General features: G+C 37.6%; 1 protein-coding gene across 1 annotated transcript in view; it reads right to left on the bottom strand.

The window, feature by feature from the left end:
* The window catches only part of LOC150105771 (sister chromatid cohesion protein PDS5 homolog B-like), a 699,562-nt gene that overhangs the window by 437,579 nt on the left and 237,199 nt on the right, over positions 1 to 24,784 (bottom strand). The window contains exon 11 of the mRNA XM_090394553.1: positions 10,355 to 10,500. Coding sequence (XP_090250679.1) covers positions 10,355 to 10,500 — 146 coding nt within the window. The remainder of the gene's footprint in view (positions 1 to 10,354; positions 10,501 to 24,784) is intronic.

Here is a 24,784-nt window from a genome sequence, read left to right as displayed (position 1 = left end):
TAGATTACTACAAATTAATAACGAAGATTTATGAAAAAATTGTGACGATTTAGAGATTCTCTTGAAGGACGGTGACAACAAAGAACTATATGATGAGTTATGTGCTTTCCAGGATATTTTTCGGAAGGATTTCGATATTCTTAATTTTATTATGTCCAATAATTTATCTTTTCCTAACTTTTCAATTGCTTTAAGAATACTATTAACCTTACCTGTTAGTGTAGAGAGCGGTGAACGTTCCTTTTCCAAGTTGAAATTGATTAAAACCTACTTAAGAACAAGTATGTCACAAAAAAGGCTTGTTACTTTGGCATTAATAGCTATTGAAAATTATATGTGTGTGGAATTAGACGTTAGGACGATTATTTCTAATTTTGTGAATATGAAATCAAAAACCCTAAAATTTTAAAAAAAAATTTCAAGTATATTTATGTAATTTAATTTATTTTCTGTTATTCTGTAAAGATGTTATTTTTTGAATACTTATATTAAATGTTCTAATTATTTCTGAATTATTTTCTTATTTTCTCATCTATCTTGAGTTTCTTTTATTTTCCTAAAAGATAGTTCCACTTATAAAAATTATTAAAAAATTTTTACAATTTACTAAGAATTTATTAACTTGTAAAATGCAAGAATTTTTTAAACTTTAGTTCAAATAAATTCATTTTAATTTGTTAGCAAATCGGGTCGGTGAGAAGGCTATAATTCCTGTATCATTATATTAAACGATTAGAGTAAAGTGGCTTTATCAAAATTTGCTTTAACTTTTGAGAATATTTTGAATATTTGGGTTTTTAATGATTATCCTGCTTAGTCAACACCCCCAGTGCGTTACATTTAGAGAACCAACATGTGGCTGTTCTGTCAAAATTTATTTAAGAAATTTCAAATAATTTAAATTTTTATTATTGTAAAAGAACCACACATTGCCGGATCGTTACAGGGGTGCTTATATAGAAATTGCATGTGGGCGGCAAAGACCCTAGCGCGGTTCTGGGTATAAGGTATGTATATGGTACAAGCAGCAACTCAGGAATCGCTCTTACAGAATTCTCTATCAGTAACAAGCTTTACATTATGAACACATTTTTTAAGAAAGCTCCCAAAAGAAAATGGACATGGAGAAATAAAAAATGAAATAGATTATATACTGTGTAATAATAAAGAAATAGTTCAATATCTCAGTACTAAATCAAGTAAAAACAGGAAGCAACCACCAACTGGTGAGAGCCAAAATTAAAATAAAGCCTAAATTGGAAAGAATAAAATGGCTAAACATCAAAAAATCAAGAAGTTTTGTCTTGAAACCTGTGACTGGCTTTATTTTAATATTGATCATTCTAAGAATTTTTTATTTTTATGATAAAAATTTTGTTTCTTAAAGTGGCAGTGCCCCCCCCCCTTCATAGCAGCAGCAGCTGCATGTTCTGCATGCCCGCTTCTGCCAGCGCTGCTTATACCAAATACTCAAACAATACAACTTAAATGATTTCTTCCTGCTCATGAAAAAAAAAAAAAAAAAAGTAAGTGTCCAATAATGTTATGATCACCTAAACAGTCTCATTCTGCTCTCAAACGGCCAGGTGTGCAAAAATATTTTCTACATGCTATGTTGGACAGACAGGACAATCTGCCCAAAGAACATAATAAAGATAATTAATTAAAAGAAACACATGTATTAACCACAGTGAAAATTATTTAATTGTAAATATTTCATCCTAAGTATCTTAGGACATCATCAGTACAGTAGTTTAAAACAATAATAGGAATAACACACAGTTAGGGAACATGATTACAATAGAATCGCATTAAACTGCGTAACGTGTTACACAAAAAAAAAAAAAAAAAAAAAAAAATTTTAACACAATTTTGTATGACAATTTCTCATACTTTAGGAATAGTAAGAACGTCATTGCAGTTTAAGTTTGGTCTGTGTAGTAGGACTTCAGAACCTTCTTTGTATAAACGTTCATGTTTATATAAAGATCTATGTAAAAGTTTAGACTTTTCCTAATGGATCCTATGGTTTGGATTTTCAATTCCATGTTGAGAGAGGCCAGATTTCTGCGGTTTAAAAAGACGAATGTGGTCTTGATGTTCCGAGATGTTTCTGAACAGACCTACCTGTCTGTCCAAAGTAAGACAATTTGCATGAGCATGGAATTTCATAAACGCCAAGCAACATCAAAGGTGAGAGTTTGTCCTTAGGAGAAGGCAACAAGTTGTAAATTTAGTTGATGGGTTTGTAAGTAGTGGCAATTTCTGAGATGGATGATGAGCAGAAGAATTGTGAATGTAGCGACCTGAGAATGTAGGTTTGTGAAAGAAAGATGTGGCAATGGAACCATCTTCTTTTCTTTGGATGTGTAAATCCAAAACGGAGACACCCTGTGGAGATTCTTTTTCTAACGTAAAGTTGATGCGATGATGAAGAAGGTTAATTTTATCTAGAAACAGTTGTAATTCATGTTCGGGATGATCCCAGACTGCAAATACGTTGTCGACATATCTTAACCAAATTTTTTTTTTGGTTTGGGTTCAAAAGTGAATATTTTTTCTTCAAGGTGTTCTAGAAATAAGTTTGCTAGGTTTGGTGATAAAGGAGATCCAATTGCTGTTCCTTCTCCTTGCTTGTAAATTTGATCTTTCCAGGTGAAGTAACCTGATGCAATAAAAACTTGAACAATTCAACTATATCAGACGGAAATTTTTGAGTTAGTAATTCTATTGTTTCTTTATGGGGAATGTTTGTGAAAAGGGAGGCAATGTCGAAGCTGATTAACAAGTCAGTTTTTGATAGTTGAATGTCTTTAATTTTTGTGTGAAACTCAGTAGAATTTTTTATTGAAGATACTGAGTGGCCTATCTGAGGGCGGAGAAAGTTAGATAAGAATCTTGATAACTTGTAAGTTGGACTGCTGATACAGTCTACGACGGGTCTAAGTGGAACATTAGTTTTTGTGTAGCTTAGGTAAGCCATAAATTCTATGCGGTCTTGCATGGCATGTCTTAAGTTTTTTGATTGTTTCTTCATCTAAGGAGGAAGTTTCATTAAGTAGCTTATTTAATTTTCTGAGTTGACATTTTGTAGGATCATAATCCAATTTGGCGTAAGTATTACGATCTCAAAGAAGTAAATTCATTTTTCAGTCATAACAAAGATGTAGAGAAAAAGCAAGCACATAATTTGAAATTGGCGTTTTATAGCACAAAAGAAAACAAATACTTTGGCAACTCACAGGAATACTGTACATTGAGTTCAACAACTACGTACATAATGGTTTTTTTTTTTTTTTTTTTTTTTTCGAAGAGGAACTTTCGTGCACTTTGAATCAAGAACTGTGGACAATTTTACATGACGTCTCGTGTACCTCCGCAGACAAAGAGTTTGAAAAGATACGAAGCCGACAGATGAAGAAATTCGATAAATTAATAAAAAAGAATTCCACCGTCAATCCAGCACTTGCTACCAACACCGTAATCAACCTTTCTTCAGTCACCCTGAAGCCTGAAGCTCTCAACGTGGCCACAACTTCGCCATTGCTCCCAAAAAAATACCAAGTGAGGATATTATGATCCAGATTGAAAGAGGAATCCACCACCTTCCACATCAAATCGCCAACAGTGTAAGACTAGATGTAGCTTGTGTCCTTTCCATAGCAAAACCACCCAAAACCAATATATCCAACAAGGAATTTGAAGCCCTACAGGAATTGAGAAATAATAAAGAATTAGTTATCACCAGAGCGGATAAAGGGAATGCAACTGTAGTACTTAACCAAAAGGACTACAAAGGTAAGCTGAATGCTCTCCTATTAGATCGGGCTACTTACCTCCCTATCAATTACAATCCCACCAACTCACAAATAAGAAAACTTCACAGCCTCCTTAAGAAAGTCACTTCTTGGCCTGTAGAAGTTACCAACAGATTAAAACCGTTTAACTCTATACCCCCCCGTATTTACGGACTCCCAAAAATACATAAAGAAAATGTGCCATTACGTCCCATAGTGGATGGCATTGATTCCCCCACATACAAATTAGCTAAATATTTAGCCAAAGAGTTCACACACTATACTGGCAACACACCATCACACATAAAAAACTCAGCCCACTTCAAAGCCAGCATAGAAAACCTTACACTCCAACATAATGACATAATGGTCAGCTTCGACGTCTCCTCCTTATTCACCAATGTCCCACTCAAGGAAACTTTAGAGCTAATCCAAGCTAAATTTTCTCCCGATATCTCAGCCCTATTTCAGTTCACAATGAACTCAGGCTATTTCGTTTGGCAGGGAAAATTCTACAAACAAATAGAGGGGACAGCCATGGGCTCACCACTCTCCCCACCCTTAGCCAATTTCTTTATGGAGACCTTTGAGGAAAAAGCCTTAGCCTCTGCCCCACAAAAACCAACCTTATGGCTTCGCTACGTTGATGATGTGTTCGCTATTTGGCCACATGGCTCTGAAACACTCCTCTCCTTCCTCACACACTTAAACAACCAACACGCCAGAATCAAGTTCACCCTGGAAAAAGAGGAAAACAACTGCCTCCCCTTCCTAGACACACTAGTCACCCGCCAGCCTGATGGAACTTTGGTTTTCTCAGTTTACAGAAAACCCACCCATACAGGCAGATACATCCACCAACAATCTCACCACCCCCCTCACAACAATATGGAGTGGTAAAAACACTATACAACAGGGCTAAACTAATCTGTTCTAACGACCCCTTAACACTGAACTAAATCACATCCTAAACACTTTCTCAGCCAATGGCTACCCCCCCCCCAAAATCCAAAAAATATTAAAACCTACAAACCACAGCCCCCCTCCTCCCCCCCCTCCACAAAAAAGATTACTCTAAATCCATCATCATCTCCTACATCCGAGGCACCTCAGAAAAAATTACCAAAATTCTAAAAAAACATGACCTCACCTCCTGTTACAGGCCTTACAGAAAATTGGCATCCCTTATCCACTCTACCAAAGACCAACCACTTCCCCTAGACCTACCTGGTGTATACCAGGTCCCTTGCAGTTGTAAACTGTCGTACTTTGGCCAAACAGGCAGGACAGCAAATATCAGAATTTCTGAACACAAGGACTACATCCGGTTTTACAAATATAGCCATTCTGGTCTTGCAGACCATGCTCTGGATACTCGCCACAGAATACGGTGGAAGAAAGCAAAAATAATACACCGGAGCAAATATAAATTCGAAAGATTATTTATGGAATCAGCCTCTGCCCTAAGAAACTCTCCAAACCTCAACAAATTTGGTTGTATGCGACTGCCCCAAATTTGGGAGGCATACATCAGCAGACCTTCAGCCCAACGGCCAAGAATGCCTACTTAGCCCGCCAGAGGGCACCATCAGGACTTCTAGGAGAAAGATAGCTTCATATCTTCATTTCCAGTTACTATATTGTTAGAGCTTGTTTGTGCTCCTGCCTTTTGTTAAGTTCCTTTAGAAAATGGCAATGAGACATTGCCGAAATATCGGAAATATCTATTAAAGTATTATTTAATTTATATTCGGATCTACATTATTTTAATTCCCTAAGTTATTTAGAAATGTATAACCAACGTATAAGCCTATCTATGAGAATCGTACATAATGGTAATACTGTTATTTTTGACCACACGAACTATAGGAGAGAATAAATGACTACTATTTGGGTTTTTTTGGTCAAATTTATTTTAAAAAAAAGTTATACCAACTAGTTTCACCAACTGTGGCTGCTGGCTTTATCAGGGTAAAAGATGTATAAAAATAGTAAAACACTTAAATGCTAAAAACTGAAAACTGTTAACACTAAAACCATAAAATAAACCGAATACAATTGTATTTTTACAAAAGCAGAAGAATGCGTACATCACATGCATAGTGCATGTATGATCTGCTAGTTGTTGTAAGTGTGTGTGTGGGGGGGGGGGGGGGCAGAGAAAATTTATAGAAGGCTTCTAGTTTTTAAAATTTTGAAATCTCTTAAAATAATTATTTTTTGCTCTTTATTTTACTTTGTTTCAAACTTGTATCGTTTCGTATTAGTAATCTGAATTATGCTGTTTAATGCAGTAGTTTCTTTTGTTGTGATGCCACCAGTCAACTTTTCACTGCTCGCAGCCCTACAAGTCATGACATCTGCCTACTGGATGTGTGAACATGCGATAGAAATGATTCTCTGAAGTTTTAAACAATACTAGTATGCATGCATAGAACTAGACGTTATTAAGTGCTATTTGAGTGCAATTACTCTTCAAAACACCTGATAGTTCAAAAAGAACACATGAAAGTGATAATTCCATGGCATTGAGTAACACAATTAAATCAAGAATAGACAAATTAGTACAGAGTGTTCAACAAGAGAGGTCTCGTTAAAATACATTCAAGTTGATTTCTATTTTCTGATGTTTTTTTTATTATAATCAGTAAGTAAAATCATTATTTAAAAAAGTTTTATTATTATTGTTATATTACTACAAACTAGGGGGCTGCAAAAATATTTTAGGATACTTAGGGGGGCCACGACTACTAAAAGTTAAGAACCACTGAATTAGGCTATAACTGAAGTTACAGAGCATATCATAACAATGTACTCCATGTCTAACATCTTTATGCTGCATTCAACAATTAGCTGAAGTTCATTTGATGTATGACAGTTGTGAATTTAGAAATATCCATGTTAATACAAGAGTTTTTCTAATTTTGTAATTCAATCTGAGAATGAATGCAAAATATTCATAAGAAATATGAAAGTAGTCATGGCACATTTTTTGTTTCTGGATATATTATAGGCAGTTTTTTGCAGGTTAAGTAATAACAGCATGAACCGTTGTCATGGTAAACAATATTATATTATAAAAGTGAGCTCATTCAATATAACAAATTATCAAACATTCTGACCAGAGAACACAACATCAACAGTATATGGAAGAAAATTGATGGCAAAAACCATTGGTGCAGCTACTATAAATTTGTTATAGTGAGAACTGACTGCACCTTAATTACAACTGTAAGTATATGATGGTAGGCCTGGTTGGCCAAGTGGTTAGCGTGTCTGCTCTCCAACCAAGCGGCTGAGGGTTTGAATCCCACCAAAGTATATGATGAATCAGGATTGTTAATAAAGCAATAATAAAAGATATTATTATTATTATACAGATATCTCCATGGAGTCGGAAGATTCATTGCGGGAAATCCATTATTCACACAATACTCTTCCTTAAACTCTTCACTGATGAAGCACTCAAAACCATCTCTCGCAACCCATTCATCACTCCAAGTAAGAAATCTAGTCGTAACACCCTTGCTAACCACACAAGCTAATACAATTTACATGGAAACCCCTTCCTGCTATGAAATGAAAACAAACTAACCATATAAAACCCCTCTAATTACTTATGTGCTTCTATCATGTCTAATTTTTTCACCTATCATCTAATTCTTGAAGTCCACACACACCATCAATAGTCTGTTCTCATAGGGAGCATTCCAGAGACCTGTCATAATCTTTGTCACCTGCCTCTGAATCCTCTCCACCACTATGGAATCTGGGTGTCCAGATGTGTCCTTATTAAAACCTTATGTAAGGGAACAATTCCTTCTCTATCCCTGCTTGTTAGTGAGTTCTTTGACAATCACATAATCTAATGTACTGTTTTGTTTTATTTACCATTGCAACATGCCTCTAAACTTCAACTCCCTGTGCATAATCAGCCCCAAGTCCCTGGCCTCATCAATTTCCAGCAGTTCAGTTCCATTAATATGATACACAGCTTGTGATGATGTCTTCTTCCCCAAAGGTATCTCCTCATACTTAGCTATATTAAATTGAGAGTCATTTATCTCTGCCCATACTGCTTGTCTATATAAATCTTCCTGCAGAATCTTCATTACTTTCATTTACCATCAAACTTCCCAGTTTTGCATTATCAACAAACTACTGAATATTTCCTGCCAAATCATTTCCTATATCACTGATTTTTAAATTAAACAACAGAAGACCAAGTACTGAGCCTTCTGGTACACTGATCATATGTCTGGTCATATTCTTCTCATATTCTGGTCATATCTCTTTTTCTGGACTCAACTCCTCCATAAACCACTCTATGATATCTGTTCATCAGTTACTGTCTAATCCAAATCACCAGATTCAATTCAATTGCCATTTACTCCAATTTATGCAACAGAATTCTATGATAAATTCTGTCAAATGCCTTTGAAAAGACTAGCAATATCACTGAGTAGCCATTTCCATTATCCAGCAGCATTGTCACTTTATTATAAAAAGTAAATAAATTACTAAGGCAAGACCTACCCATCATGAAATTAAGTTATTTCTAAGAGTATCATATTCATATCCACCCAGTCCTGAATTCTATCGTTCACCAATTTCTCCAATATCTTAACCAACACTTCTGATCTGCTGATTGGGCTATAATTTGCTACTTCTGTCTTTGGCCTTCCACTCATGGGGACTATTCTGCCCTCTTTCTACTTCACTGGGACCTTCCTAGTACTGAGGCTAAAATTAAACAGCTTAGAGGAGTTGATAATTCCCATCCAAACTTTTTCTTTGGATGCAACTCCTGATTAATGATGCTATTCGTTCATCTTTACTATTATTATTATACTGGCATCTCCATGGAATCAGAAGATTCATTGCGGGAGACCTAAACTATCCACACAATATTTATCATACCTCTTTTTGAACTCATTGACAGACAAAGCACTCACAACTGAGTCATGCAATGCAGTCGACTCATTCACCACTCTCCAATCAAACAATCTAGTCCTCACACCCTTATTAACCAAACTCTTACTTAATTTCCAGAGATCTCCTCTTCTCTGCCTGTCAACCAACTTCTGACTATACATATACATTCTGGAAATGCTTTCTTTAAACATCCTTTAACCACCTACTATGCTACCAACATCTCTCACCCCTCTAAATACAAATGAAGCTATAAATATAAATATATAAAAAATATATAATATAAAAAGTTATAAATATATTCTAAAATAAGGACAGCAGATAATTACTCTTACAAGTATATGATGAATCATGTTTGTCAATAAAGCTACAATAAAGGATCATTATAAATACACTGCTTGGAAAGAAGTTACCCCCCTATGGGCAAGGTGCAGTGTGCCATGCAACAAGTCACATGTTTGTAGCCAGTATTGAAGGAATATGATGCTCCCAAATCATACAACTGCATCCAAGTAAAATGGCTTGTGAAAACGAAACTGATGGAGTTTGAAAGAAGAATTGTGGTAGGATGTCATGTTGCAGGCCTATCCATTTGGAAATTGTTGACAAATTGGACCATCCCACTTCAACAATCAGTGATACCATACTAAGATGGAAGTGCAGGGAGTCAACTGCAAGTTCAACCCACAGTGGATGACCCATCACACTCTCTGAATGTGACCAAAGGGTAATACAAAGGATAATATGTATGAACCACTATTCATCGTCCAACATGTTAAATACAGAGCTCCAGGCATTGACTGGAACATGAATTTGCACAAAAACATTCAGAACCGAGGCTCACAACATGGAGTTTCCATGGAAGGACTGCAATATGCAAGCCCCAAATTATTCGAACCAACATGCAGTGTCATCTTCAGTGGTGCAAAGAGCATGTACAGCTTGACATAAAAGATTGGAAATCTTTTATGGAGCGACAAATCATGCTACACCCTTTACCATGCAAATGGACAGGCATGCCTGATGAACATATCTTCTCAGAGTGTGTAACCCCAACTATTAAATGTGAAGTTGGCAATGTGATGGTATGGTCCTGTTTCTTCTGGTTTGACCTTGTACCTCTGTTTGTGATGCCACAAACACTGAACTCCAAGAGGTATCTGAACATTCTGTACAATGCTTTCTACTTTGTGGCATTTTCTATGGAACTGACCATTGTCTCTTTCAGAAAGACAATGCACCATGTCATAAGGCTGCTGCTGCTGTAACTGTCTGTTTTGTGGATATGAATGTCACCACACCTGATTAGCCTCCACAGAACCCTTATCTCAACCTTATCGAACATCTGTGGGATGAACTGGAGCATCAGATGAGGTCGAGGGACATTTGCCTAATAACAGTCCAGGACCTCATTACATGCGTACATGAAGAATGGTTCAAAATTCCCACTGATCACTATTTTACACTTGTGGGAAGTATGTCCCATAGGATTGCTGCAGTCATCGCAGCGAAGGAGGTCATACATCTTATTAAAGTAGGAGCAATGGCTGTTTGTTCTTTACATCACGGTGTACGTTGACTTCTTTTCAAGCAGTGTATATTCTAAACTAAGGGCAGTACATTACCTTCTTGTCAAGTGTTCTTTCTTTAACAAAACTTAACAGTTCTTTGTTTACACTATCAAAGTCTTTCTTTGCTGCACTAATAACTGCTGCAACTACCTCATACCTCACTGTTTCATCAGAATCATGCTGCCGCTGTTTCAACTGATCTATATATATATTTTAAAGTAAGGGGGAGAAATATATATTTATATATAACAAGTAAGGAAAAAACAATCACTAAATGCTGCATTTCATAATCATATTCTTGTACAGTAATACCATTCATAATCACAAATGTAATGTAAACACAATATTTTTCTGCTTATTGATAGCATTAAGATTTTTGAAACCAATATTAAAATGATATATTTTAATAGCCATTCAATATATCCACTGTTATTAAATTCAATCTCGGGAAGGAATTATCATCATCATTTTGAACAGTTTTATAGTAAAAATGCTTAAAGGCTGCTGGGCTCTGAATTAGGCTATGACAGAGTCACAGAACATTTCATAACAACAAACCACTTCTAACATCCAATGCTGTAATGATTTTATGTTATTTTCGACCATATGAACTATGGAAAAGATTGACATTAACTGGGTATATATTAGTTGAAGTAATTTATTTGATACTAAGTAAAAAATACTGACAAGTTTCGCCAACTTAGCTGTTTTCATTTTCTAACTTAGATGTTTGGTTTCTTCAAGGTGAATTAAATAGATACAAATCAACTTAAACACCAAACTGTTCATGAAGGAATGAACCAAATACAATTATATTTTTTACAAATACAGAATGCGTACATGACATGCATGGAGCATGTATGAAATCAACTGTTGTTATGTAGAAACATTCTGTAATTAGCAGCAAGATATAACTGTGGCGTGATTAAAAATCTTATGAGGGTCTTCCAAACATCTGCCAGAATTAATCCTTGGTTTCTGTTGAGGTTGTATTTAGAACGGATTACTGTTATAGCTTCTTTTATGATTCCAGAGCAGAAATCTTCCTCTAAATAGGGCATAGAGCTTTTGTCCCATTCTATGGTATGGTTTGTCCTGGAGAAATGAAGTGCTAACCTCGAATTGTCCTGTCTGTTGTTGTTTACATCTCCTACGTGTTCTTTTTTTCTGATTTCCAAACTTCTAGAGGTCTGACCAACATAGTTTAATCCGCATGAACAGGGGATGTTATAGACACCGGCATATATGAAGAAGGCATGACTGTCTTTCGGAGATCTTAAAAATTGGCGGATAGTCTTTAAAGGTTTAAAAGTCACTCGTATTTCATGTGGCTTGAGAAGTGTAGCAATCTTTTTGGAAACTGTCCCAGCATAAGGAATGGCGATGGTGGATTTATAACATATTTCTTCAGATTATGTTCTGTAATTAGCAGAGAGATTTAACTCTGGCGTACTAAAGATCTTATGGGGGGGGGGGGTCTTCCAAATATCTGCCAGAATATAACAACAGAAACCAAGGATTAATTCTGGCAGATATTTGGAAGACCCTCATAAGATCATTGTTGTGGGGGGTCACAGAAAAGTATGTTATGGATCAATTTTTTTGGGTAACCATTGTCTATGACGTTATTCGATATGTGGGATAGTTCATCTTTGAGATCTTTATCTTCTGCAGTGAGCGGTCCTATTTTTTAGCATGTGTACGACGCTTAGTTTTTGAGAAATGTGGTGCGAATATGTGAAGTGCAAGTATCGACCTGTGTTGATTGGTTTGCGATAGACTGCAAGGCTGATACCCCATCCATTTGTTTCTTAATTAAAGTATCCAGGAATGGTAATTGTTTGTCCTTCTCAAGTTCTAAGGTAAATTTTATTTCGTAATGGAAGGAGTTGATCTTGATAAGAAAATCAAAAAGACCTTTTTCTGTGTTTTTCCATACAATAAAAATGTCATCCACATACCTCCACCACACTGTGGGTTTAGGGTCTAATTGAGATAAAATTTCATTTTCCAGTTTCTCCATAAAGAGATCTGCACAAAGGGGAGGGCTGCCCATTGTGAAGCCTGTTAATTATTCATAAATTGTTTCATTCCATAAGAAAAAAATTGGATTTTAGGCAATGATGGAACAGAGAAGCAATATCTTGAGGGAAGAGGATAAATTGAGGAACATCTCGATCTCTGAAACAGACATTCTTACAGAATGCATACATGACATGCATGGAGCATGTATGAAATCAACTGTTGTTATGTAGGAACATTCTGTAATTAGCAGCGAGATATAACTATGGCGTAATTAAAGATCTTATGAGGGTCTTCCAAATATCTGCCAGAATTAATCCTTGGTTTCTGTTGTTATATTCTGGCAGATATTTGGAAGACCCCCCCCCCTCATAAGATCTTTAGTCATGAGAGAGTTAAATCTCGCTGCTAATTACAGAACGTTCCTACATAACAAGTTGATTTCATACACCCTCCATGCGTGCGATGTATGTGTTCTGTATTTGCAAAAAATACAATTGTATTCGGTTCAATCCTTCATGAACAGTTTTAGTGTTTAAGTTGTTTTGTATCTATTTAATTCACTATGAAGAAGACAAACAGCTAAGTTCACGAAACTTGTGGGTATTTTTTTTTCTCAGTATCAAATAAATTACTTCGACTAATATATACCCATTATAATAAATTTAGTTTAATCCTTTATCCAAGTGTGAGCCAACAAAGTTTGCACCTGAAAATATCTTCAGGACTGGGGTAAGGAAGTACAACACCAGTATAAGCCTTTAATCGGGCTTCATACAGATTATTATGCACAAATTTGAACCCTTGGTTTTTTGGTGATGAGAATATATTGGAAAGGTTCAGAGAAGACTAGCTAAAGTCATAACTGGTCTTTGTGATGTGGAATATGAGGACAACTTGAGAGAAACTTTGCAAAGCTTTGTGAATTGGAGGAAGCCAGGGGGTCATGATTGAGATATTTAAGCTGATAAAGGGTTGTTACGAGGGTTAATATTATTATTATTACCACCCCAAGACCTCATGGAGTCAAAGCCTCATCTGGGAGGTCCTTTTATCACACACACACACACACACACACACAGCTCATCATACCGGGGTGGTAATAATGAGCTGTGTGTGTGTGTGTGTGATAACGTGTTTTAAACAACACATTCTTAGGCAAGGAATTCCAATCATTAACAACTCTGCAGGAAAAAAACTTGCCTCTCACACCCCCTTTATACAGTTTCCAGGCATGACCTCTGGTTCTCTCCTGATCTCTCACCATTCTGGGTAAAACTTCTCCACCATTGATCCCATAACAACCCCTTATCAACTTGTAGGTCTCTATCATATCTCCCCTTTTCCTCCTGTCCACCAGACTCTGCAAATTACATCTTCTCAATCTTTCCTCATACTTGACATTCCAGAGGCCAGAAACTACCTCAGTCAGTCTCCTTTGGACCCTTTCCAATATCTCTTCATCCTTCTGAAAACCCGGTGACCAAATCTGGCCACAATAGTCCATGTGTAGCTTAATCAAAGCCTTATACAATGGAACAGGAAACTCCCTACTTCTACACATCAGTGTCCTCCGCATCATTCCCAGAAGCCTTTGTGTTGTCTTCACAATTTTGGCGATACGTCCCCTAAATTTTAGATGTTTATCCACTATCACCCCCAGATCTCTTATTTCCTCTACCTCCAACAATATATTCTTACCAAGCATAAATTCTGCATCCCAACTTTGTTTTCCAAATTTCAAAACCTTACATTTTGCAACATTGAACTCACATCCCCATTTCTGTGTCCAATCACTCAATCTATTCAAGTCTTCCTGTAAGGCCACAACATCTTCACTACACTTCATGGTTCGACACAACTTTCCATCATCTGCAAACAACTGAATATCTCCATTCAAATCATCACCTATATCATTAATATACAAGTTAAACAGCAATGGACCTACAACAGACCCCTGAGCCACTCCACTAGTGACTTTCCTTTTCCTGGATATCACCCCCCCCCCATACACAACTTGTTGATACCTATCAGATAGCCAGTCTCCAATCCAATGCACCAATCTAATATCCAACCCCATCTGCTCTAGTTTGACTGTCAACCTATCATGAGGTACTCAATCAAAAGCCTTTGCGAAATCCAAGTATATTACTGTGTATCCTTTTCCTCTGTCCAAAGAAGCAGTCACTTTATTGTAATAAGTAAGTAGATTACTAAAACATGACCTCCCTTTAGCAAATCCATGCTGTTCATAAAAGATAATACCATTGTCGTCAACCCCACTCTGGATCCTAGTTCTCACAAGCTTCTCCAACAACTTAACCACAACACCTGACACACAGATAGGCCTACAGTTTGATGCTTGAGTTCGATCACCTCCTTTATGAAGTGGCACAATCTTGCCCTCCTTTCACTCCTTAGGAACTTGACCGAGCACAAGACTCATATTAAAAAAATATGTCAAGGCAGATGTCAACGCCCTGGCACATTCTTTCAGAATATGTGGTGATATATTATCAAGTCCCACAGCCTTATTAACATCTTGTTTACTCAACTCCCCATATATCTCTTGCTCACCGACAGTCAGTCTCTCCTTCCCATCAACTGCTCTCAATCCCTCCATGAAGTCACATTCACAAGATCAAAAATCTTTATTAAGTGCTCATTAAGTATCTCCACCACACATTCTGCATCAGCTGTCTTTATACCATTTTCTCCAATCAATGTCATCCTTCCATGAAGTCACATTCACAAGATTGAAAGATCTTTATGAACTGCTCATTAAGTATCTCCACCACACATTCTGCATCAGCTGTCTTTATACTATTTTCTCCAATCAATGTCATCCTTCCATAATTATTCTTTCTTTTTCTGGCTACATATCGAAATAACTCCTTAGGATTCTTTTTGGCTTCATTAGTCAACTGCTGTTCATACCTCTGTTTAGCTACCCTCACCAACCAAGTCACACTCCTTGCTTGATCTTTGTAGACCTCATGGAATTGGTTATTTCCACTTCTCTTATGCTGCCTCCACAATGCCCTTTTTCTCTGTATCGCATGCTTGATCTCTTTATTCATCCATCTCACACCCACCTTATTTAACCTTCTCACCCTTGGAATACATTCAGACATTGCATCTACTAAATAGTTTTTGAAAATCCCCAAAGCTGCACTGATCTCTTGTCCAGCTAACTACATTCTATACACCCGCAAGCTGTCTCCTGAGCTCTTCATAATCCCCCCCCCCCTTGTAGTTCCACATAGACCCTTTTCTCACAGAGGTCCATGCACTGCTGGCAACCACCCAGGTAATCACCTCATGGTCAGTCTCACCAATTGGTGGATGATTTGACACCTCATTTATAATTACATCCTCTGATGAGATGACCAAATCCAAGACCCTCAATCCTCTGTTACATACTGTCTGAGGTAGTCATCCCTCAAAAAACTCAAGAAACTCATTTTCTTTACTTCCAGTTGCTATCTCATCATTCCAGTCCATATTGCCATAATTAAAATCACCCATAATGATCACCCCTTTCTTATTTACTTGACTAATTTGATTGTACATTTCATTATCACCACCATCCACATTACCTGGTCTATAACAATATCCCACCAAGTATTTTATTCCATTCACTTCTATCTCACACCATACTGCCTCAAAACCACTGGCACTATTTCCCTCTTGCATCTCCATTTTATATGGACATAACTCTTTCTCTATCATCAATAGCTCTCCCCCTCCCTTTTTACCCCCTCTGTCCTCTCATGAAACACATCATACCCTTCCATCTCTATTCCTGTCAGGATGTCATCCTCTTCCAACCATGACTCACTTATTCCGACAATCTTTGGGTGAACAGTCACAATTAGTGCAACCAATTATCTGCCTTGTTTCTTATACTTCTTGCATTTGTTTACAAACACACCTCAGCTTATTTCTGGATCTACTGCTAGTTCCACTGATACCACTCACTCGATGTGATCTCTCCATGCTCGACTGGGGCCATTTCCCTTTCTGCTTCTTCATTTTAAAACCCTTTTCAATTCCAACTGCTTCCTCTTTATCCCTGATCATCCCATTCCTTTCCTGCCTACACATGCTCTCTCACCTCCTCTTGGAGCATCCACCTTTCTCATGCTGTGCACCCCTGTCCACCCTGAGCCTCCCCGTTTCCCTGCTCCTCCTGCATACCCATTCTCTCATTTTCTATACTCATACCACTCACTTCCCCATTCATAACCACATCTTCAATCTCTCCTATCTTACTCTCCCACTCTTCCACATCACTTTCCACTCGATCTGATTCATTCTCTCTATTCACTTCTCTACCTTCCAGCAGCAGTTTCTCCAAGCGACTCACACCATAACCACTGAAATGCAGTCCATCGCTCCCAAACAGCTTACTTCGTCCCTCAAACTCATTCCACAGATTAACAAACTGTACTCCCGTCTCCTCACACATTTCAGCCAGCATATCATTCATAATCCTTGCTCTCCGCCTCATGTCACCACAGTCATACCTAGGCAACATGCTAACTACCCTTCCTGTCACACTATTCTCTTTATCCTTCTAAGCAGCCTCCTGATATCCATTCTGACACACTCTTTGTCCTCTCTCAAATCATTCGTACTATTAATACTATTAACTCTTTTGCTCGCTCCTGCCTCATATCCAATGCCTCAATCACTGTACTCATTTTAGCTCCTGGAAAACCAGCACACCTTTAATAATGGAGTCACCATACAATGCCACTCGCTCATTTTTCATTAACTCTTTTATTCCATCATTATTTATTTTAATAGTTTTTACCTGAATTTTCTTAATTTCATTCTGCATCCATTTCATTTCTTGCCTCATCCAATCCAATTCAACTTCCGAATCGCGCAACATATTCTGTCTATAATTAAATCTTTCTAACCTTCTAACTCTCAACCTCCCCCTCTTCTCACTTTCACTCTCATTCATCCTTCTTTGTTTCTGTATCCTTCCCATTTGCACAGTCATTCATCTTTCTTTGTTTCCATATTTTTGGTCCAACATGCGTCCAACTTTTGCTATCATTCTTCCCATTTTCACACTCATCTTTCTTGGTTTCTGTTCTTTCAGTCCAACATGTGTAGAACTTTTGCTATTATTCATTGTTTTTTTGCTATCAACCATTCTTTCGATTTTTTTCACCTTCGATTTCTGTGTCACGGCATTTCTAGTTTCATTCATTCTCTCAATTTCGTTTCCTTCTGCCACTCTCACCTCACTTTCGTCCCTTTTAACATCCGTTACAATTTTCAAATCGCTCTTTTTCTTTTTTACTGATTTTTTAAAAAATTTTTCACCTCTCTCTTTCTTACCTTCCTTCTCTTTCAACCGTACACCCATTTTCCCCGCGACAATCTTGCTATTAACACTTTCATCAATATCATATTTGCATTCATCAATTCTTCGTTCAGGTCACACTTCGCACACACCCTCCTTCCATCCTCACCAAATATCCACAAATCATTTATGTAATCAAAAGAATACATAACAGACCTCACACTTAACGAAACGACTGAAATCTACATTAAAGTCATGGATTGACAATGCTGCTGCCATTTTTTGCAGGTTACTAAGTCTAATAATAACGATTTCGTAATTAAGTTTTGGTAAAAAAAAATCCCCCACACTAATAAAACTGGTAACGCAATGTTTACAGCCTCTCTTACTCAAAAAATTACGCATATATATTTAATTATTCATAGAAAACTTACCCCAATCAGGAGCTCTTCTTATACATGTCACTGTGCTTAGGAGGAAGAAATTTTTGTAGAATGGGAGGAGGTATAATAGGAGGACATACCTGGAAGCTGTATAAGGAGGCTATGAGTAGGGCATAAGGAGGACTTTAACTTGTAGAAATAAAGAGGTTCTGGTTCCATTGTATAAGCCCTTAATCAGGCCTCGTACAGATTATTTTGCACAAATTTGATCCCTTGGTTTAGGAGGAAGAGAAGGGGATATGAACGAGACATTTAAATTGATAAAAGCTTGTTACCAGGTTAATATGGAAGAAATTTTTTGTAGAATTGGAGAAGGAGGTAGAATAGGAGGACATACCTGGAGGCTGTATATGGAGGCTGTGAGCAGGGCATAAGGAGCAGGTTCTTTGCTTGGAGAATGGTTGGTGAGTGGAATGCATTGCCTGACATTGCAGTGAATGCAGTGACATTGAATTGACAGCCATTATCATTTGCCCACATTTCCAGCCAATTCAAATCACCCAGCAAATGTTGCATATCAGTAGCATTTTTTTGATTGCCCTGCCTATCTTTGCATCATCAGCAAACAACTGAAGATATTCTGTCAGCCCCTTTCCAATATCACTAGTTTATATCTTATTCATATGGGGTCTCTCCCCCCCTTTCTCCACTGTCCCTTGGGGGGGGGGGGGGTTGAGCTCTCTTAATGAGGGATTAGGTATATATTTTTTATGACTGTAAATTCATGTGTGTCCATGGGATTGATTTATCTATTCTGAGAGAAAAAAAAACTGAGTTTCCAGGTGGGGGTTGAAAACTCTCTACTTCTGTATGAGACTGGCTAACTCACTTTTAGTCGAAAAACACCAGATATAAGTTCCCTGCATCACAGACAGGAATCAAACCCAGGTCTTTTTGAACTATTTTTTGTCTATACTGACTGAGCTAAGCTGCAGAGGCTCATATCACTAGTACTAGTGTACAGATTAAACAACAATAGTGCAAAGATTTATGACCAGTGATGTCACTGGTTATAATCACTGGTCACCTTAAATCTGGAAGATTCACATCCCCAATATACTACTTTCCGATACCTGTTCATTAGCCACCCACTTATCTTATTCAAGCCAATAGTTTATAGTCAATGGTTGTTTCTCTTGAAATTGATTTGGATGATCAGGAAAATAGAAGGCTCTAAAAATACTAAGAAAGTAATGGATTCATACTGATGATTTGTTGGAAAATGAAATTATGGTTGATGCAAAATCATACTATGATAGAAACAGATAGAACTAAATAAAGAAGAGACTGGATCAAATCCAAGGCCAAACATTTCTCATACAGCAGCTAAAGATGGCCATACTGTTTTATGTTATGATGAACAAAAGCCTGATTTAATAGTCAATGATGTGCTTATATAAGAAACAGAACTAAGCAGTGAAATATTGCATTTCATCATTGAAAGATGTTTGCAATTACTGATTTTATGTAGATCAATGTAAGGATATTTTTAAATGAAAAGAAAATTCTTAAGGAATATATACTTTTTCATCAGTCACTGTTAATTGATATTTTTGATAAACTCCAAAAGATCCAAAGAAAATCAAAACAGAATTAAGTAAACATTCAAATTAATGTATATTCCAAATCCAATCCATCCAATTCCATCCAACAGAATAGACTTACTTCAATATATAACTGATAACATTTTGTCTCTTTGAACATCTGCAAACAATTGAAATAAAATGAGAATTAAGAATTCTGATTACAAATTTTATTGAGACAGAATCTGGGATCAGAAAAAATATGCATACAGAATGATGGATGGAGAGACAAAAAAAAATATAAGTGCTGAAACATATAACAAAATGTAACTAGGAAAAAAAAGTGGAGAAAAAATTTTTCTTCAACTTTTTTTTTTAAATCAAATTCTATGAAAAGTAAATAATCAGAATCACATGCTATAGATTAAGGTATATGCTATCTACACAGGCTGTGGATTTGAAACCTGCCATGGACATGGATGCATATAAACTTCTTCAGGTGAGAAACTCAATTTCAAAACCTGGTGTGAAACTCCTGCCTTGCTTACTGAAGATCTGAAGTGGTTTGAAAATGTTCCATGTTTGGTATCTAGATGTTTTCCGGTATATGTAAAAATAAAAAAAAGTACAAAAAAAATTAAATAAATTTTATTTTATTCATTTGTGTGGGGTTCCCCACATCCAATTCCTCAACCAGAATACTGGTTGAGGAATTGGATGTGGGGAACCCTCCTAGTGAGGGATTAAGTAACATACTTAATCCCTCACTAGGTATTTTATGACTGTAGATCTGTGTGGGTTCACAGACAGGTTTGTCTGTTGTGAGGGACAAAAAACCCTCTATCCCATATGAAACTGGCTAAAATCACCTTTAGTCGAAAGGGACCAGATAAAGGTTCCTCGCATCATGGATGGGAATCGAACCCAGGTCTTTCCAATCAAAGGAATTCGTCCATACCGACTGAGCTATGGAGGCTATTAAATAAATAAAATAAATAATAAGAATAATAACAACAACAAAAAAAAGATTAAAAAAATCTTTATCCCCACCCAAGGTACAATAGGTTTAAAACCAATAGTGAGTGGGTGAAAGACATTATAACATAACAGCATATTAGGCAGAAAGTGAGCAAAAATCTGAAATGTGGAAAGGCAGCTGGAATAGATGATAACTGATCAAAAATACTGAAATATGGAGGCATAAAAGTTTTATAATGGTCACACACACTGCATAAATTCAGAGGGTCAAATTCTAGATGAAGTTGAGATGCAATCATAAATGCGGGGGGGGGGGGGGATTCCTCTAATTCTCATGTTTTACTAAGCATGAGAATTAGAGGAATTCCCCTACTCAGTGTTAAAAGTAACATTTATGCAGGTATACATGAGAAGAGGATAAGAAAAACTAATGAATAAACGGCTGAAAAATAAAAAGCTATGTTCAAGGTAACCAAGGTTTTCTACAGCACATTTTTAATTTAAGACAAACAATCAAGAAATCATGGTAATGTAGCAAGCATCTATACTTTTTGAGTTCTATACATCTATAAGTTTTTGAGATCCAAAAAAGCATACAATAAGGTGTCAAGGGAAAAACTGTTGCATTGGATATGAGGTAGGAGTGAGCAAAAGAGATAATAGAATTAATTGGTACATACGATTTGAGAGAGTACAAAGAGCATGTCAGAATGGATATCAGGAGGCTGCTTGGAAGGATACAAGAAAATACTGTGTGAGAGAGGAAGGGTAGTCAGTGTGTTGCCTAGGTATGACTGTGGTGACATGAGGCAGCAAGGATTATGAATGATAAGCTGGCTGAAATGTGTGAGGAGATGGGAGTACTGTTTGTTAAGGTGGGGAATGAGTTTGAAGGACGAAGTGAGCTGTATGGGAGCGATGGACTGCATTTCAGTGGTTATCGTGTGAGTTGCTTGGAGAAACTGCTGCTGGAAGGTAGAGAAATGAATAGAGAGAATGAATCAGATCAAGTGGGAAGTGATGTGGAGGAGCGGGAGAGTAAGACAGGGTGGTATGAGTATAGAAAATGAGAGAATGGGTGTGCAGGAGGAGCAGGGAAACGGGGAGGCTCAAGGTGGACAGGGGTACACAGCATGAGAAAGGTGGATGCTCCAAGAGGAGGTGAGCATGTGTAGGCAGGAAAGGAATGGGTTGACCAAGGATCAAGAGGAAACAGTTGGAATTGAAAAGGGTTTTAAAATGAAGAAGCAGAACGGGAAATGGCCCCAGTCGAGCATGGAGAGATCACATCGAGTAAGTGGTAGTATCAGTGGAACTAGCTGTAGATCCAGAAACGAGCTGTTGTGTTTGTACACAAATGCTAGAAGTATGTTGTTATAGACCAGGTAATGTGGATGGTGGTGATAGTGAAGTGTATAGTCAAATTAGCCAAGCAAATAAGAAAAGGGTGATCATTATGGGTGATTTTAATTATGGCGATATAGACTGGAATGATGAGATAGCAACAGGAAGTAAAGAAAATGAGTTTCTCAAGTTTTTTGATGGATAACTACCTCAGAAAGTATGTAACAGAGGCACACGAGGATTAAGGGTCTTAGATTTGGTCATCTCATCAGAGGATGTAATTATAAATGAAGTGTCAAATCATCCACCAATTGGTGAGAGTGGCCATGAGGTGATTACCTGGGTGATTGCCAGCAGTGCGAGGACCCCTGTGAGTAAAGGGTATATGTGGAACTACAAGGGAGGGTGATTATGAAGAGCTCAGGAGACAGCTTGTGGGTGTAGCGTGGAATGAGGAGTTAGCTGGAAAAGAGATCAAAGCAGCACGGGAGATTTTCAAAAACTATCTAGTAGATGCAATGTTTAAATGTATTCCAAGGGTGAGAAAGTTAAATAAGGTCGGTGTGAGATGGATAAATAAAGAGATTAAGCATGCGATACAGACAAAAAAGGGCATTGTAGCGGCAGCATAAGAGAAGTGGAAATAACCAATTCCATGAGGTCTACAAAGACCAGGCAAGGAGGGTCACTTGGTTGGTGAGGTAGCTAAAGAGAGGTATGAACAGTAGTCAGCTAACGAAGCCAAAATGAATCCTAGTGAGTTCTTTCGATATGTAGCCAGCAAAAGAAAGAATGATTATGGAAGGATGACATTGATTGGAGAATATGGTATAAAGACAGCTGTTGCAGAATGTGTGGTGGAGATATTTAATGAGCAGTTCATAAAGATCTTTCAATCTTGTGAATGTGTCTTCATGGAGAGATTGAGAGCAGTTGATGATGGAGAGGAGAGACTGACTAAGTGAGCAAGAGGTGTTTGGGGAGTTAAGTAAACTAGATGTAAATAAGGCTGTGGAACTTGATAATATATCACTGCGTATTCTGAAGAAATGTGACAGGGAGTTGACACCTGCCTTGACATATTTTTTTAATACGAGTCTTGCACTTGGTCAAGTTCCTAAGGAGTGGAAGGAGGGCAAGATTGTGCCACTTCATAAAGGAGGTGATCGAACTCAAGCAAACTATAGTCCTATCTGTGTGTCAGGTGTTGTGGTTAAGTTGTTGGAGAAGCTTGTGAGAACTAGGATCCAGAGTGGGGTTGAAGACAATGGTATTATCTTTGATGGACAGCATGGATTTGCTAAAGGGAGGTCATGTTTTAGTAATCTACTTACTTATTACAATAAAGCAACTGCTTCCTTGGACAGAGGAAAAGGATACACAGTAATATACTTGGATTTCGCAAAGGCTTTTGATTGAGTACCTCATGATAGGTTGACAGTCAAACTAAAGCAGATGGGGTTGGATATCAGATTAGTGCATTGGATTGAAGACGGGCTATCTGATCGGTATCAACAAGTTGTGTATGGGGGGGGGGTGATATCCCGGAAAAGGAAAGTCTCTAGTGGAGTGTCTCAGGGGTCTGTTTTAGGGCCATTAGTCTTTAACTTGTATATTAATGATATTGGCAAAGATTTGGATGGAGATATTTAGCTGTTCGCAGATGATGCAAAGTTGGGACGAACCATAAAGAGTAGTGAGGATGTTATGGCCTTACAAGAAGACTTGAATAAATTGAGTGACTGGGCAAGCAAATGGGGATGCGAGTTCAATGTTGCAAAATGTAAGTTTTTAAAATTTGGAAAACAAAGATGGGATGCAGAATTTATGCTTGGTGAGAATATATTGTTGGAGGTAGAGGAAATAAGAGATCTAGGGGTGATAGTGGATAAGGATCTAAAATTTAGGGGACACATTGTCAAAATTGTGAAGACAACACAAAGGCTTCTGGAAATGATGCGGAGGACACTGACGTGTAGAAGTAGGGAGATTCTTGTTCTGTTGTCTAAGGCTTTGATTAGGCCACACAGGGACTATTGTGCCCAGATTTGGTCACTGGGTTTTCAGAAAGATGAAGAGATATTGGAAAGGGTCCAAAGGAGACTGACTGAGGTAGTTTCTGACCTCTGGAATGTCAAGCATGAGGAAAGATTGAGATGTAATTTGTAGAGTCTGGTGGACTGGAGGAAGAGGGGGAGATATGATAGAGACCTACAAGTTAGTAAGGGGTTGTTATAGGATCAATGGTGGAGAAGTTCTACAAAGAATAGTGGGAGATCAGGGGAGAACCAGAGGTCAATACTGGAAAATGTATAAAGAGGGTGCGAGTAGGGGAGTTAGAGGCAGGTTTATTTCGTGCAGAGTTGTGAATGATTAGAATGCCTTGCCTGAGAGTGTGATGTCTGCAAGGAGTTTGAGTGTGTTTAACACGTTCGCTGCCACGCTACTTCGGCATAGTCTGTTCCTGTACGCCGAGCAATTTCACTTCTTCAAGGTCAGTACGGTAATCTCGTTGCCAGTGGTAAGTGTCATACGCGTATACTCGTAGTTGGCTTGTGCAGAGCATATACCTTTTATGAGAATACACAGTTTTGATGCTAGCTCCACAAGCCAAGCATTTTCACTTCTTTAAGGTCAGTACGGTAATCTCGTTGCCGGCGGTAAGCATCATACGAGTATACTCTTAGCTGGGTTGTGTGGCCAGTTTACCAACTACGAGTATACTCGTAGTTGGCAGTGAACGTGTTAAGACACAGTATGATGAGGTGTGTGTGTGTGTGTGTGTGTGTGTGTGTGTGTGTGTGTGTGTGTGTGTGTGTGTGAGAGAGAGAGAGAGATAGAGAGATAAAAG

The sequence above is a fragment of the Typopeltis vanoorti genome, chromosome 6, assembly GCF_054136105.1.
Source record: "Typopeltis vanoorti isolate ZY-2024b chromosome 6, IOZ_Tvanoo_1.0, whole genome shotgun sequence".
In the NCBI taxonomy this organism is placed as follows: domain Eukaryota; kingdom Metazoa; phylum Arthropoda; class Arachnida; order Uropygi; family Thelyphonidae; genus Typopeltis; species Typopeltis vanoorti.
This window is presented reverse-complemented; position numbering and strand designations above follow the sequence as displayed.